Below are 15,818 nucleotides of genomic sequence, written 5' to 3'. Positions count from 1 at the left end.
AATTGATATTAATGTACTCATAATCTGTATTGAAAGTTTAATATTGTTTCTCGAAAATGTCTTTAGTCAAAAATCAATTAAAATTTAAAATACCTTTTTTTTAGTAAGTACATTTGAAAAATTTAAAAAATATATTATTGAGTAATATTTTTATCTCAAAAATACTTCTTAGCAAAAATGCTGAATTTTTAGGAAGTTTTAAAAAAGTTTTTGTTAAGTATTAAAAATGTTGGATTATTTAGTTTATGTTAAAAATCTTTATTTTAACAAGTATTTTGTTTTAAATAATAATTAATTTATGTTAAGAAGCTTCTGTAAAAATATTATTTAGTCAAATTAGAAATGTTGTATGTATATATATATCGAATAAAGAAAATTTATAATTTTCATTAAATTTAGCAAAGGTTTTTTCTTTTTCCTTAGTGATCATGAAATTCATTCCAGTATAATAACCCCGGATTTGGCTTAATTTACGTTAGAAAGAAAATCTTTGTGCGGTATTGCCGCCAATGAAATCATTGCACCCAATTAAAAAAAAAAAATCATGAAAGAGAGCTAAGTGCAGCGCAGACTGTCGAAGTAACTACATAACTACAGACAAAAATTAAAATACAAGAAAAAATAAAAAGAAGAAGAAAAACCGTAAGTGTTTTTTTCTTCTTCTTTTTTTTTCCCCTCAGAAAGAGATCTCTTCTTCAATTTCTTATAAACGCTTCCAAGTTGGAATTTTTGGCTGGAAATTCTTCGCCTCTTTCTCTCCGCCGCCGCTTCAAAAGGTAAAATATTCTCTTCTTTTTTTCCCCTTAATCGTTTAACTTTATTTTTGTTCATTAAAACTTTTTCCTTTCGGATACATGTCACTTTCCCCCTTGTCTCTTCCATATTTCTCAAATTAGGGTTTATGAAATTGGTATGACTTCCAGTTTTTTTTCATTATTATATGGATAGTTTCATCGTTTGTTGGTATTCCAGTTAATCATTGATTAATCTCGGATTTTTTAATATGAACTGTATTGCGATGTAAGTTTAACTTTAAGGTTTCGGTGTTAGCTTCTATAGTTATAAGTTGGATTGCCTTTATAGAAGATTTCAAAAGTATGAAATTTGCTAATTTGAGTTCTTTAGTGTCTGCTTTTGGGGGATTTTCAAGGCTTTTTATATTCCATTTTTGGATAATCAGAGCATGTGGGGCTCTAAGCGGTTGGATCTCATTTTCCAGCTTATTCATAAAAAGAAATTCCTTTCAAAGGCTAAACACTTTGGATGACATGGCCACTTAAGTCATGCTCTGTATGCATGTCATCATTTCTTATATTTTGTTTTCCTTCTTTAGTCGTGCATGGTGTGCTTGTGGATACACCTATCGTTTTGAGCTGTATGGTTGTAATGTATACACCAGAAGCTGTTAACTTGTTATCCCCAACTAAACGAAGAATTGGTATGTATTGAAATGATGATGTCTCAAGTATTTTACTTCTCAGCATGATCTGCGTATTATATTTGTCAGATAACTTAGTCTACGGCTTTGTTCTTTCTAGAAAGAAAGATAATCACCTTGACAACATATTTATGAAGTTTTATACTGAGCCTCATTATGATCATGGTCTTATTAATGTTTTAGTGTATTTGTATATAAGTTGTCTATATATGGGGATGATTTATTTTTTTATATTCCCAATTCTGTTTAGCATGATTAGTAAGGATTTATTTACTTTGTTTGTTCATGCTTGTCAAAGCTTGATGCTATTTTCTAGCATGTTACATGTTTTTTCCCAGCTTGTAAGTTGGTTTTTTCCCTCTCCTTGTGTTTGAAACTATTATATTCTACTTGTCCTTTGATGTCGAATAACAGGGGAAAATGCACCAAACTACATTTGCTTTGAGTGGATAACAAAGATAACTGTGGGATATGGGAGGCTGCTGTTGTTCTTCCCGGAAACCTCATCTGCATGGGACACCTGTATATTATTATGTTAGTAATATGCTCATCTTATGAATATGTCTAATGCCTTTATTATCATATAGGATTTTTTCTTATTTCATACTTAAGAAATGGAGCATGTTTGTTTGGAATATTGGGAGTATTCACTCACAATAATCCACAATAACAGGTTGGAAAACGAATGGAAAGGAAGAAGCAAATGAGAATGAAAAGAAGAATATTTTTAATGCCATTAGTTCACTCTTTTTGTAATTGGTTATTCCATGAAATTGACATTCTTTTTAATCCCTTTTGTTCCTTCTTTCACTTGAACCAGTTGTAGAACCTGTGATCTGCAACTGAAATTTTTTATCTGATTAATGTTGGAACTTTTTACTGACCCCAGGGTCTTCTTTAATCATCTGAATAGAGATATCTGTTTGTATGCATGCTCAGATTTGTGGAGACTGTTTTTATTGTGATTTCCTGCTTCAGCTAGTCTCTGATTCTTCATTGTATTTTGCTATTTCTTTCTTTCTTTTTAATATTGATGAATAGCAAAAGGGAAAACAAAACTAGAGGTTGGGTATATGAATCTATCGATTCTCCTAACATGAGAATCTCCGCCAAGTACACCATAAAAAACTTAACGGGAGATTGAGTGTTTATATGTGGGTGAAGGATGAAGCCCTTGTGTTGTTTGTTTTGGCCATTGTGCTAATATAGTAGCTTACCTGGTGATTTCTAATTTCTTTAGGTGGAGATATCCCTTTAGCTGCTACCTTGATAAAAGGGTTCTTGAGAATCCCTGTCTTTTATGTATTATTCTTTGAATTTTAAAATCCCTTTCCACAGTGTCCACCAGCTTTGGAAGAGAATGAGTCTTTAACACCTCATCGTGGATCAGCCTCTGCAATGACTGCTGTTCTGGTTAATTTGGATCTAGAAGTACCTGATACATTTAGGGCACCTCCAGCACCTTTGCCATATGATGTGGTCTTTGGATGTCCACATTCAGCTGATTCAGAGTCTTTCAGGGAAACTGTCAGTGGGGGAAGTTTTGAGACCCTGCCTACATTTGAAGATCTTGAGGAGTCAGACTCCAGAACACAGTCTAGTTCTTTGCTTCTTTCGCCAAGAAAACCAGAGGTCACAAACTTAATTGAATCTAAGAAATCAGCAACAGAGGAAGAGGATGCCTGTCCTATTTGTCTTGAAGGTAGGTCTATTCTTATTGCCAGATGCATTAATTGCTAGTGTAAGCTCTAAAAGCCATGTTTTCTGCAACCTGATCACTTATGTTGAAAACAATCCCAATTCCCTTGTTAATTTAATATCTTTAGCAGCTCATAAGTGATGGCTTGTCTATGGTACTTGGGCATGCAGAGTATGACGCAGAGAATCCAAAACTTTCAACAAAATGTGAACATCATTTTCACCTATCTTGCATTTTGGAATGGATGGAAAGAAGTGACACCTGCCCTATATGCGCTCAGGTTTTGCCTCTTTCAGATTCCTATCGACTTTAGACTAATAGTTGATTACCTGCATAAGATTAGCCTGGTTATGGTCTTGTAGAGAGATTAATTTGGGACAAGGCTTACAGTCATGCTTGTTGGATGCAATTTAGTCTGCCAACAAATGAATTCAAATTTTGTCTATCTCGTGGATGGTGCAGGAAAAGAAAAGGAAATTATAGTGTAGTATTTTAATAGTAACTCTCACAGATCTGCAGTCTTCTAATTCCCTATGTCAAATCCTGCACTTTGCATAACCTTGCAGATATATGTTTACGACTATGTCTACAAACTAGTGATATGTTGTACTATTTTAATATTACAGGAAATGATATTCGAGCAGACTTTTGATCAGTAACTCTTGATTCAAGATGGAATTTCGTTGTTGTTTGAGAGTAAAGCTTTCCACTCAGGATGCTGCCGATATATATTAGTTTTTTCTGCAGCTGGTCAGACTGTGTTACCTGGAAGATTGAATTTTACCTTTGATACGTAAAAGGCTGCATGTATTTATGCTGTGAATATTTTCATCAATTCTTCAAGTTTGTGACTTATTAGAGCAAAGAATCAAGTTGACAGAGTGTTATAGCGCAACTTGGGATGTGATGCTCCTCTTCTATATGGTTGAATATTGTGTTAGCTTTTAGATCAGCGGGGGGAAGGATAGTGTAAGCTACGAGGTAATTGAAGCGATCAGAATCAATTTCTATGGAGCTTTGTTTGCAGAACAGAATGATTCTACTTGTTCATATTTTCTGTCATCTCCTCCTCTTTTTTTGTTTTATTTTGAAATTGAATGCTTTATGCTACCTCTCTTTTGCAATGGCATTGTAAATATGTATATGCTTTTCCTATTTAAATGGATTTATGATGGAGGATGTTCAATGTTTTAATAGAAATGTACACTTCACATGAATTTAGAATTTTAGATCAAGCGAATTCTCTAGTCTTTATTCCTGTACCTGTGTTTTTCCTATTGGGAGCCTGTTTTGCTTGTTACCTTTGTGCCCCCACAATCCTATAACTACTTGCTCAAGAAAGAGCCTGGTGTTATTATTGCAGACAGTGCTGGCAGAATATACCATGCAAGTTATACCTCAACTGTTCTCTCTTTTTTCTCCTTTTCTTCCTCTTTTTAGATAGAATCAAATGTTATCATTTACTATCAAATAGACGCTGAAAAAGGTTGGAGTCTTAGCATGAATCGGCCCAGTAGAAGAAGCTCAAATGTTCTCATTTTTTTTTTCTTTCTGTCGAAAAGAGAATTCATTCAAAGGCCATCAGGCCGAAGTACCAAGGACAGTAGAACAGTCTCATGGCCCAGTAAAAATTCCAGTTCCCCAAACCAGACTCCTCCAGAAACGAGCATTAATGCCCGTCTATATCTAAGAGTGGAGTGATTATCATCATTACCAAATTGTCTACCAAATATATACAATGAAATCAAGGAACTAGCACGAGACTTTTGGGGTTCAGGAAATAGAAAGTTTGCTTTTGATTAATTAGGAAAATTGTTGTATGCCGCTTGATACTAGTAGTCTTGGGCTAAAGAAAAAACAATAACAAAACAAAGTTTCCCTACTCAAACTTGGGTTTAATACCTTACCAATGTGGATGCTTTTTGGGTCCGTATTTTAAGAAAGAAGTATAATGTTTGAGATACTGTCCAGAGACCATTATTGTTGGAAGTAAATGCTCCTCTCTTTGGAGACCCTTACTCAATATTTGGCTTGCGGTGTAGTGATTGAACGTATTCGTTGATATAGTGGAATTTTCCTGAAAGATTATTGATTAGATTCAACTCTTTTCAAAATGTTAAAGGTGAAATTTAGATTGAAAAAAAGATAAATATAAAGTTATACATGAATTTTGATCAAATGTGTAATATTATATATATTGATTTTGTACGATTTTATACATGAATTTTTAATTTGATCCAATTTTTATAAATCACTAACAATATTATCAAAATAGCACCATTTTACGTATACACAAACAATAATATTAATCCAATATAAAAATAAATGTATGTACTTATTTCTTTAAATGTGTACAATTAAATCAAAATCAAAGTTTCATGTATACATATGAATCACATTTTAAGTTTCATGTGTATGATTGCTCCAAATTAAAGTTAATGTATAATTTTGATATTTATCCTAAAAAAGAATAATGGCCAAATTGACAAAAGATACAAACATTAAAGGCAAATTTTGAAATTATGCTTTTTATATCTCTATTAACAGTCATTAGTTATTTTAAAAGTAATCATTAATTGTCAATTGAGTCTTAGCTTTTATTGACATCGGCATTGTTGCCAGAGGATATAGGTTCGAGTGTGCTGAAATATGTTATTCTCCTATTTAAGGGTTGGGGTTGGGGATGAGCTATAAATAGTTCTAGGCATTGTATAAAAAAGAACAAATATAATAATATACTATAATGAGATTAATGTTAAAAAAAGTAATTATTAATTAAGCTTGTCTTTTTTATTTTCCTTATTTTTATATTATTTTTATGTTTTTCTTACATGGCGAGTATGCATATTGTTATTTCATACTATACTTTTGTTCGTATCTAAATTGGCATCACGAGTGAATTAAATACCAACTCAATTGAGAAACGACTAAAAAATTAATTTTTTTTACAAAATAACAATTATTGTCATGTCTATTTTTTTCCCTATATTTTATAAAAATAAACTTAAACTAAAAATAATATACGGTGAAATTTAAATTTAGAACATTATAATTTTGCATAAACTATGCTGGTAGTTACCAAACATATTAGTAAATTTATTCTTCTTCTTTTTTTGTCACTTAACTATAAAAAGTTACAAAATAACCACTCAACATGTCGATTTTTTTTATCACTAACCGTTAAATGGTTAATGGAAAGATGATGCAAAAGTTTTTAAAGTTGAAATAATAACAATTTTAACTCTCAATATTCATACACTGTGTCAATTTAATATTGATTCTAAAAAAAAGTGTAAATGTTGAAAGTTAATTATTTTAGAATCAAAACTAAATTGACACAGTGTATAAATATTAAGGGCTAAAGTTACAGTCATGCCAATTTAAAAGTTATCACGTCATCTTTCCATTAACCAACTAGATGATTATTTTGTAACTTTTCAAAGTCTCAACCTTATTATTTCAACAAAAACTTTATTTATCTTTTACATAAATTTTGATATAAATATATTTTTTGCATGATCATTTTTCGTTTACATTGAATGGATCTCATGTTGGGAAATGTACCATATTGTAGTAAACATGTAATTATTTTCTATGTATTTAAATGATAAATAAATAAAGCTAATTTCACATTTCATTGTTATATCTTTTGTGATTTTGTCTTTCAAGTTTTGCATACATAGCAAAATTGTCACAAACAAATATTACCTCATTGATTTTCAAGTTCAAATTGATTATGAGTGGTACTGTAAGAACATTTATATTGCGAGAAAGATAATTTATTTTAGTAGATAATCTAAACAAGTCCGTAATCTCGTAAAAGAATCAAAGGGAGCGTTTATTCAAATACTTAGAAGGATTATTATGTCATCTACAATTCCAATTGAGGAGATGGCTAGTCTTGATTATCAGAGCAGTTGACTCCACAGGTAGAGACATAAATATACTCATTGGAAGAATAATATATTGGGCTGAATCCAAGTTAAATTAATTCTGAATCCGTTTGTAAATTAATTCACTTGTGACATTTATGGTGCTGACGTTCATGGTACGATTTACCTAAATCCTGACTTCGCCACTGACCATGCGTATGTAACTCATGTGCTTTGATATAAGTGGAGGCTTATTCTCTAAAGATGATCAAGCCTATAGCCGATATATTGGGTACACGACTTGTGTATGACATGATTTTTCTAGCAACAATGGAATTCATAGCTCGATTAAAAAGTTAATGATATCCTCTCATTGACATTGTGTGGATTAATAAATATGGAACATGGTCACGGGTTATTTATTCTCAAACAAGCAATTTATCACAGTCATTTTTTGATAGTGATTATATTAATCATTAAGAAGATACAATTGTTATAGTGAAAGAGAATGTGATTGTATTGAGTGAACAAATTTGACTAAAAGGAATCAATAGTACCATATAATGGTAAAACACACATGACGAGGTCATTGGACAAAGTAGTTGGGTGAATTGTTTTCATAAATAGTATAAAATAAGGAGTCAATCATGGTACTTCTTGTGGACTGATTTCATGATTAAATAAATTGTGAATTATCATAACAATGCTTTTAGACATAATTGCAATTACTAGAGCTTAATTGTATATGTTTGATTAGTCTCTCTACTAGCTCAACAAAAACTCGATCGAATTTATTTGAATCATAATAGAATTCTACGACTTTGGAAATAATTTAATTGAATAATTTATTTGATGTGGAATTAAATTGGACGGTCGTGAGAATTGTTCAACTAGAAATTTAATTTAATAATTTTTAAAAAAAATTTTTGGAAAATCTTAGTGATTTTTGGAAGAATTAATTTTGATCAAAAACAAAATTAAATTAAGTAAATCAAACTAATCATATTAATTAAAATAAACATGATATTTTTGAAAATTAAATTTTAAGTTAGACAATTAACCCAATAAGTAATTGAATTTGAAAATTGGACTTGAGATCAAATATTGGAAACAAGAACAAAAAATAGATACTGAGACCCAAAACTGGTCGAATCGGGATCGGTATGTGAAATCAAATCGATGGTCCAACCGATGGTTGGCTCAGACCGGTCAGGCCGTCACTGGCTCAGATCAAACTGACAGCAGCCAAACCGACTCAAGGTGTCGTGCCTACACCATCAAGCATGACAATATTGACGATCGCGACAGTGGCAATTTGGTGGCCGATGGATGGTTGGCGGTGTCAATTTTTCAGCGATTGAGCAGTGGAATAATCACACTCCTACTAGAACTCTATCGGATAATTTGATTTTAGATGAACTAATCAAAAAATAATATTATTTTAATAATTGAATATTAAATTTATTTAATACTTATCCTGATAGTATTTTATTAATTTAATATTAAAATAATTATCTTAATATTAAATTTAATTTAATATTAAACTAATTAAATTTGATTATAGTTGAACTCTCTGATCTCTCCATATTTAAAGAGAGACTTGGATTATTAGTTCTTACATAAATTATTTCATAAGACTACTCAGTCGAAGCGTATATAGAGAAATTGAATTGAAAAGGTACAATTTTGATTAAGTGTTTATTATTTTATATATCACAACAAAATTATTATTTTTGGAAAAAAAATTAAAACTCATAGTTTTCTAACTTATTTTCTGTTCATTTTCGAAAGCCGTTTTTCCAACATGTCATAATCCAACATCTCATAAATAATTAAACTATCCCTATAATACCCTAATATTTATCAACCATGGTTAATAAATAACCTAAGTTAACCCATCATGCCAACTAGTATAAATTGGAGGGTTTGGGGTATAGTTTGAAACCCTAGAAAAACATTTTCCTTCTCTTTTATATTTGTTCTTGGAAATCTCTCTTGCAAAGAGCCCATCAAAAAGAGAGTGGGAAACAAGAAGGGGCTTAAAAGAAACCCTAAAATAAGTAATTATTTAAGGCAAGAACAAAAGGTACGGTCGAGAAGAGAAAAGACAAGGAAATTCTGAGAGGCAAATAGAGTCTCATCAAAACCTCATTCTATTACACAGTAAAAAATTATTAAAAAGGTATGTTTTTCTTTTCTCTCTCTTTTTTATTCTTAGTATAAAAATTGAAAAGAAAAACCCATTGGAATTATCTATGAATGTTTAGTCGCAGAGAACAACAATTTAAAATTTTGGATTTTGATTCTATTTGCTTAACTCGCGTGCATATATGAATTAATTAAGATTCAAAAAGATTATATATTTCAAAATTATGAATTTCAAATTTATGATTATTGATTGGAATTTTGAATTGATGACTAAATAAACATTTAACAAAATTAGGAATCTTAAAAATAATCGTAAAAGCTTATACTTAAATGCATTTATCATATAAATTATCTTGTTTCTAAGATTTAAATTATTTTTTTGAAATAGAAGTTCGTAGATGGAAACCTTAGGATTTAACTTTACCTGTAGTTTATTATTAATTTTGGCGCCTAAAAAAACTTTCTGGCAGGGACAAAATGAAAAGATTTTCCTTTTAATTTTCAATTACTATAGCCTTTCTTGCCCAAAATCCATTTTCTAAAATGCAAAACTCATATATTTAATCGGTTCTCTTGTGTGTTTAGAAGGTTAAATTTGAATTTAGATTTGTAATTTTTAAATTTATGGAATCAAAATTGTTTGTTTGGGAGAATTGAAAATTTTAAGGTCAAGCTTATGATTTGGGTTTGGATTTACATCAAATCTTTACCTTTTTATTTAATTTGTGATGTATTAAGCCAATATTCAATAAACTAAACACAACAACAACAACAAAAAAAAATTAATGTCATTAATAGAAGTGAAAATCTATATAAAAAATATTAAAATTTATATAAATATATATTACTTTAAAGACAAAAAAAATATACAAATGCGATGATAGGCGACACAACATTTTTTTTATAACATAATTATACAAATACAATATAGAAAAATAATTAAACTACAACAAATTAAAAAAAAACCACAATTACATGTGAAAATGATATCTTGAATTTCACTAGAGCATGAAAAAAATTATATAACACAACACAAAAATACAAAATAATTGAATTAAGAGATAATTCTTATAATATAAGGGATAAATTTGTGCTTTCCGACCATCATGTAGAATTAGAAAAAGAATAAGATATATTTAACATAAATCTAAAGTTTGAAATGAAGCAATAAGTTTTTCTATACTTATTTTAATTGTTTATCAATTTGGTCTCCGGTCTTCATTATTTGTTATGTCGAAGAATGAAAGATTATATAATTGTTTGTTTTTAAGTTTTGAATTTGAAATCCATGAGAGGATGGCCAATGAGGGTTGATGGGTCTTTACTGGTTTGCAAGAATTATCCACAAAAGCTTGACCCAATTGGTTATTTGATTATCCTTGAATCCATTTCAATGGTTTATTTTTTGAAATCTGAATCTAATAACCTTAGGTTATAGGTTAATAAGTTCCTCAATGTTGTTTTCAAAGGAGACATGTGCCCAAGGTTATTTTTGGCCTCTTCCTCCGATGCTTGGAGATGGATAACTTGTGGATTTGTTTAAGTTTTCTTGGTTGTAAGAGAAAGGGGGATGCAATCTGCTTAGGAAAGTGGTTTATGGAAGTTGGTTGCTAAATAGCTTGGGTTGGGTTTAGATATAATATCTTAGTTAAGTTGGTTTATAGTAAGTACTTAGTTTCATTAGAGAGATGGTTGGAGAGAATTGTTTAAAGCAATGACTCGTATATTGAAATGAGTTTCAATGGTTTGGATTTGGAAGGTAAGGTTAAGGGGTATTTTTTTTATTGGAACCAGATAACAAGGATATGGAATATTGCCATGTAGAAAGAAATGTGTAAAAGGTGAAAAAGCTAAGCATATTGATGAAGTTGAAAAGTTAAAAATTGCATAATGATGAGGATTTAAACAATGTGATGGTTGGTTCATCTGGTGACAAAAGTGCATTGATGTTGATAAGTATAAAGATACACTTTTAGAGGAATGTCTTGAATGTAAAATATGTATCAAGAGTGATGATATTGATGATGTTATGATTATGGATTTGAATAACATAAATGAAAAAATATCATTGCATAAGACGAAATGAGATTCATCATGAGGAATGCTTAATTAGGTTATTGGGATGGCAAATGATTCATGTAACCTTAGGGTTGGTTAAATATCTGAGGGGTTAAAGTGGAAGTCTTGGAAGTGAAAAACTTTGGAAATAGGTTTTATTGTTTTGAGAGATTGTTTTTTGTAGAAAAATGATCTTGCAAGTTCTATCCAATCCAATTGGTAGGCATATATATTCAATTGCAACATCTTATTCTACTTTATGTCCTTAAATCAAGGGATAAGTCTATATTAACTATGTTAAGCCTATGCAACTCTAGTGTTAATATCAGAATCTGTTTGCTCAAATGAGTAATTTTTATTTTAATCAAGTTTATTGTAGCTGTCGTAATGATTAAAATGCAAGTAAAATGTTTTGTGCTTTACTACTTCTAACATATCTTAGCTTAAGAAGTAAGATAATCTTGAAACTTTACTTATAATTTCTTATTGGTTATGTATTGTACTATTATTTGTTCCATAAACATCATTTACTTTTTGATACTTTTGTTATGTGTTTTAATTCTTTTCCTTTCTTATTTATGTTATAATGATTGCTTGATGTTCACACTTTGTAGAAAAATCAGAAGATGCATTCAAGCATGTATAATGATCACCCTAAATTTAGGTATAATCTCAAAGAAAGGTCGAGTAGCATGAAGCAACTCCATTTAGGGAAAATGGCATCAAAGGGTCTTGATTGGTCACAATCTTCTTCTTTTGGGAATCATAGCCACTTGGACAATTCTATAGTAAGTGTTGACAAAAAATTGCGTGAATGTAGTGACTTTACAACTTCAAGTCTAATGTTCAATTATAATGTTGACATACAAGTTCCTATTGGGCCACTTTTTCAAGCTAAAGTACTAGAGTGGACTGGGGTAGCTTTAGAAAGTGATGCGAAATGGTTGGGGACTCTTATTTGGCCATTGGAAAAAAAGGAAAATAGTTTTTTGATTGAAATGGACCGAATTGGAAAAGGAAGACAAGATTCATGTGCTTGTCAAATTCAAAATTCTCTACAATGTGTAAAATTTCATGTTGCTGAGAAAAGGTTGGAAGTAAAGCGCGAGTTGGGACTAGCTTTCAACCAATGGAAATTTGATAAGATGGGTGAAGAAGTTGCATTTGGTTGGAATGAGAAAGAAAAAGATATGTTTTCATCAATAGTGAAGTCGAATCCTCCATTAGGAAAATGTTTTTGGGATGAGATATACAAGCATTTTTATGACAAAAGTAGGGAAGAACTTGTTTGCTATTATTTCAATGCCTTTCTTTTACAACATAGAGCATACCAGAATCGAATCGCTCCCAATAGCATTACCCACGATGATGAGGAAGTTGAATTAGGACCAGAATCAATTGGTAAAGGCATTGGGCCTAAATCTTACACTTCCATCTTAATTCCTTTAAGGAAGTTACAAAAGAAGTCAAAAGATGCTCTTCCTCAATTTAGTACGGAGCACTTTGACAAAAGATGGAAAAGTGGAAGTTTGTTTAAAGAGATATCTGGAAACAGATCTTCTAATGGTGAAGATTTTGTTTTATGCAACAACTTAAAAAGGAAGAATCGAAAAATTGATCACACCTTTTATCTCTAGTAGTTAGATGCTTTTGAAGATTTTTGGTCCATGCTTTTTTGTTTTCAAGCGCTCTTTCTCTATGTCATGTCTTTTTTCATTACTTGTAAACTTCATATGTATTTTTGTCATATTTTTCTTCATTAAGCTTTTAAATGAAAATTTATGCCTTTTAGTGTGTGTTTAACATTGCTTTTAGTTGCTCAAAAGTACTTTTTGACGGTAAAAGCAATGCTTATCAAAAGGTTTTTCTTTTCCATCAAGTGCATTTTAGAGCCAAACAAAAGAGCTAGGTGCTTATTAAAACAATTTTTCAATCTATTCCTAAGTAGTCCCAAAGGTGCGGTTAGCATTGTTTTTGGTTGTTAATAAGTACTTTTTAATAGCAAAAGCAATGCTAAATAAAAGGGTTTTTGTTGTTCAAAGGTGCTTAGAACCAAACCAGGAAGTTGCCTATTGAGGCAATATTCTTTATTGTGTTTGGGATTCCAAAAGTGTTTTTTCACCATAGAAGTAATGAAGAACACTTGGCTTTTAGGATTAAAATTGTAGTTGAAAAGTATTTTTTCACCCAAATGCAAAAGCTTGAAATTAGGTGTTTTTAACTTTTGTATTTGGAAGTGAAAGTTATCAAAATACTCTTATTTATATTAACTATTTAAAATATGTATAAAAATTAATTTTATAAATAAGTCAAACATTTTAATACTTTGATGGGATCCGATTGTTCACTAGAGAAACAATCCTTATTTATGTGCTCCCATATTTGTCGGATTATGATAACTTTTTTCTTCACAAGATCCAGTTCATTTTGTTGGCAGTCTAGTTTAGTAACCACTGTATGACCCATTCCATGTATTGTGGAATGATAACTCTATCAACTCGTATGCCATGATTTGACCCAAATTAGGTTGCAAGTGCAAATATGCATGCACGAAATAGATGGCCTATAGTTTCCTGCTCAACATGGCATAGCGAGCATATGTTGTTAATGTTCGTTATCTTTTGTATTATTTTTTATTTAATTGGAAGGAAATAGATAATATCTTCATTCTATATTTGAATATCCAAGCCTCGCATGTCTCGTCCTTACAAGATACTCTTCCAAGTTCAAGAATCAGTTGATTTGGCTAATACTTGCAAAATGTTTTGCTTCGTGCAGCATTTTGCCAAAAGGATTAAATTGTATATTTTTATGATAGTAAAAATACAATTTTCTCATTTTAATAGTCTATATCTTTATGTTTTCTGACGGATTAAATCAAAATTTTATCATTTTTTAGAGGATAAAGTGTAAATTTATCATTACTAATTTAAAATTTTATAAATTATAAAGGATTTAAATGTAAAATTTTTCATTTTTGGAGGGTTGGGGCCCTTGCCAGCCCCTTAGCTCCACCATTGGTCCTCTGCATAAAACCTCGTAGATTAGTAAGCCTTCACCATGCTTGCTTCCTTGGCTAAAAAGGTTTCATTCATTGTCTGAGAATAGTGAATTTTGAGACCACCGAGTTGCATAGGTCTACATATTTTCTCCCACCTATAGAGGTGTAATCCTCGTTTAAGAGAATCATGGCCCCAACAAAAGGATTGTACCATTGTGTTAAATGAATTAATGAATTAAGTGTTGACTTTGGTGTCTAAACACGTGATAAAGAGTGGAGGGGAAATGATGTTAGTGATGATTTTACTAGAGTTTGACCAGGCTTTTTTTCAAAAGTGATTCGGAAAATTTTATTATTTATGAAAATGATTTGAAATCTACAAAGCACTTTGGTGCTCATCATGCCCTAACAATTGTCCCCTTTAACAAAAAATAGTTTTTGGTGCCAACATTGTATTCTTCGACATTTGTATGTATATTTTTGAAATGTCTTTAAAAAATATGATATTCCATGCTTTAAGAAAAAATAATATTTTAATAGGTGTTAGTGTTTAAGTGGCTGATACTGGTTCAAAATTTTAAAAAAAATTGTTTTTTTGTGCCAACGTTCCCCTTTGCTAGCAATAGTGTGATTTTTTTTTTGTGTGTTTTTTTTGCCAGCATGCTCTAGTTATTGAGATCGATGAAAAAATGAGAGGAATACGAAAGCAAATGAAGCCATGCAAGTATACAAGAAACAAATGTAAAAATACAACAAATCTACGAAGGAGGAGCAACAACAATGAACAACTTTTTTAATGTTGATGTTTAAGTGTTTTGGTTGAACATAAATCCTTTTGATGATGATCTAATTAACATTTTCTCACCTTAATTTAAGATTTTCTTTAAGTTCTAATTCATTGTTTCTATCTCCTCGAGTAAATCTAATGTGATTTCTTTGTCGTATTTAATGCACAACAATAAAGATAAAAGTAAATTGCATTAAAAAAAGGGAAAATAAAATTTCAAAATTTTTGTTTCCTATATTAAGAACTTGAAGTTAGATAGGGTAAAAGAATAAAGGATATTCAATAGGGGCAGAAGGAGTGTTTCTTTCTCTCTTTTCTCATGCAATTTATTTTGATGTTTCTATTATAAAATGAAAAACAGAGGCAAATAGAGAGCGTATTTTATTGATCGATTTGAATAATTTACAATGCTTTTTTTTAAAATTTATAATTATAAATATAAAAAGTATAAATGAAATAGAACTCTACTTCTAATTACTATTAGAATTTAAAGTATATCAAAACTTATCTAAATCTTGATAGACATCCACTTAAAATATTCATAACACTCCTCATTGAATGTCTATTTGTAGATAATGTGTCTCGTTAAATCTTACTAGGGTAAAAATCATATGGAAAAAAAATCCTAGTGAATGAAAAAGAGTACACATATCTATAATATATATAATATGTTGCCTCATTAAAATCTTACTAGGAAAACCTAATGGGACAAAACATCGGTTAAGGGAAAATCTATACTCGTCAGAGGCTTTTGGCGAAATTAGCCTAACGGCACACATGCCCCATATAGAAGAAGATTATGGGTTTCACTGATT

At 30.5% G+C, this 15,818-nt stretch overlaps 2 protein-coding genes across 4 annotated transcripts; both read left to right on the top strand.

Moving 5' to 3' along the window:
* The first annotated feature begins 482 nt into the window (after positions 1-482).
* LOC121209719 (probable E3 ubiquitin-protein ligase RHB1A) lies at positions 483-4,366 on the top strand. Its single transcript, XM_041080951.1, has 5 exons — positions 483-776; positions 1,853-1,972; positions 2,777-3,140; positions 3,308-3,417; positions 3,764-4,366. The coding sequence occupies exons 2-5, from the start codon at positions 1,910-1,912 to the stop codon at positions 3,794-3,796; spliced, it is 570 nt and encodes a 189-aa protein (XP_040936885.1). The 5' UTR covers positions 483-776; positions 1,853-1,909; the 3' UTR covers positions 3,797-4,366.
* Positions 4,367-8,948: 4,582 nt separating this feature from the next.
* LOC107922943 (AT-rich interactive domain-containing protein 2) lies at positions 8,949-15,110 on the top strand. Of its 3 annotated transcripts, XR_005904809.1 has the most exons (3): positions 8,959-9,191; positions 11,830-12,003; positions 14,876-15,110. XR_005904809.1 is itself a non-coding variant. In XM_041080950.1 (2 exons), the coding sequence occupies exon 2, from the start codon at positions 11,842-11,844 to the stop codon at positions 12,850-12,852; it is 1,011 nt and encodes a 336-aa protein (XP_040936884.1). In that variant the 5' UTR covers positions 8,953-9,191; positions 11,830-11,841; the 3' UTR covers positions 12,853-14,899. The 3 variants fall into 3 exon arrangements, 1 of the variants encoding a protein (XP_040936884.1); XR_001691475.2 differs by lacking the exon at positions 11,830-12,003 and having other exon boundaries at positions 8,949-9,191; XM_041080950.1 differs by having other exon boundaries at positions 8,953-9,191; positions 11,830-14,899.
* Positions 15,111-15,818: the final 708 nt, after the last annotated feature.

Source organism: Gossypium hirsutum, chromosome A11, assembly GCF_007990345.1.
Source record: "Gossypium hirsutum isolate 1008001.06 chromosome A11, Gossypium_hirsutum_v2.1, whole genome shotgun sequence".
Taxonomy (NCBI): domain Eukaryota; kingdom Viridiplantae; phylum Streptophyta; class Magnoliopsida; order Malvales; family Malvaceae; genus Gossypium; species Gossypium hirsutum.
This window is presented reverse-complemented; position numbering and strand designations above follow the sequence as displayed.

Bases quoted from the DNA above. Each gene is read 5' to 3' on its own strand.
- LOC121209719 (XM_041080951.1), top strand. From the start codon at position 1,910: ATGGGAGGCTGCTGTTGTTCTTCCCGGAAACCTCATCTGCATGGGACA. The intron at 1,973-2,776 runs GTTAGTAATATG...CCCTTTCCACAG, and splicing joins GGACACCTGTATATTATTAT to TGTCCACCAGCTTTGGAAGA. The intron at 3,141-3,307 runs GTAGGTCTATTC...TTGGGCATGCAG, and splicing joins CTGTCCTATTTGTCTTGAAG to AGTATGACGCAGAGAATCCA.
- LOC107922943 (XM_041080950.1), top strand. From the start codon at position 11,842: ATGCATTCAAGCATGTATAATGATCACCCTAAATTTAGGTATAATCTC.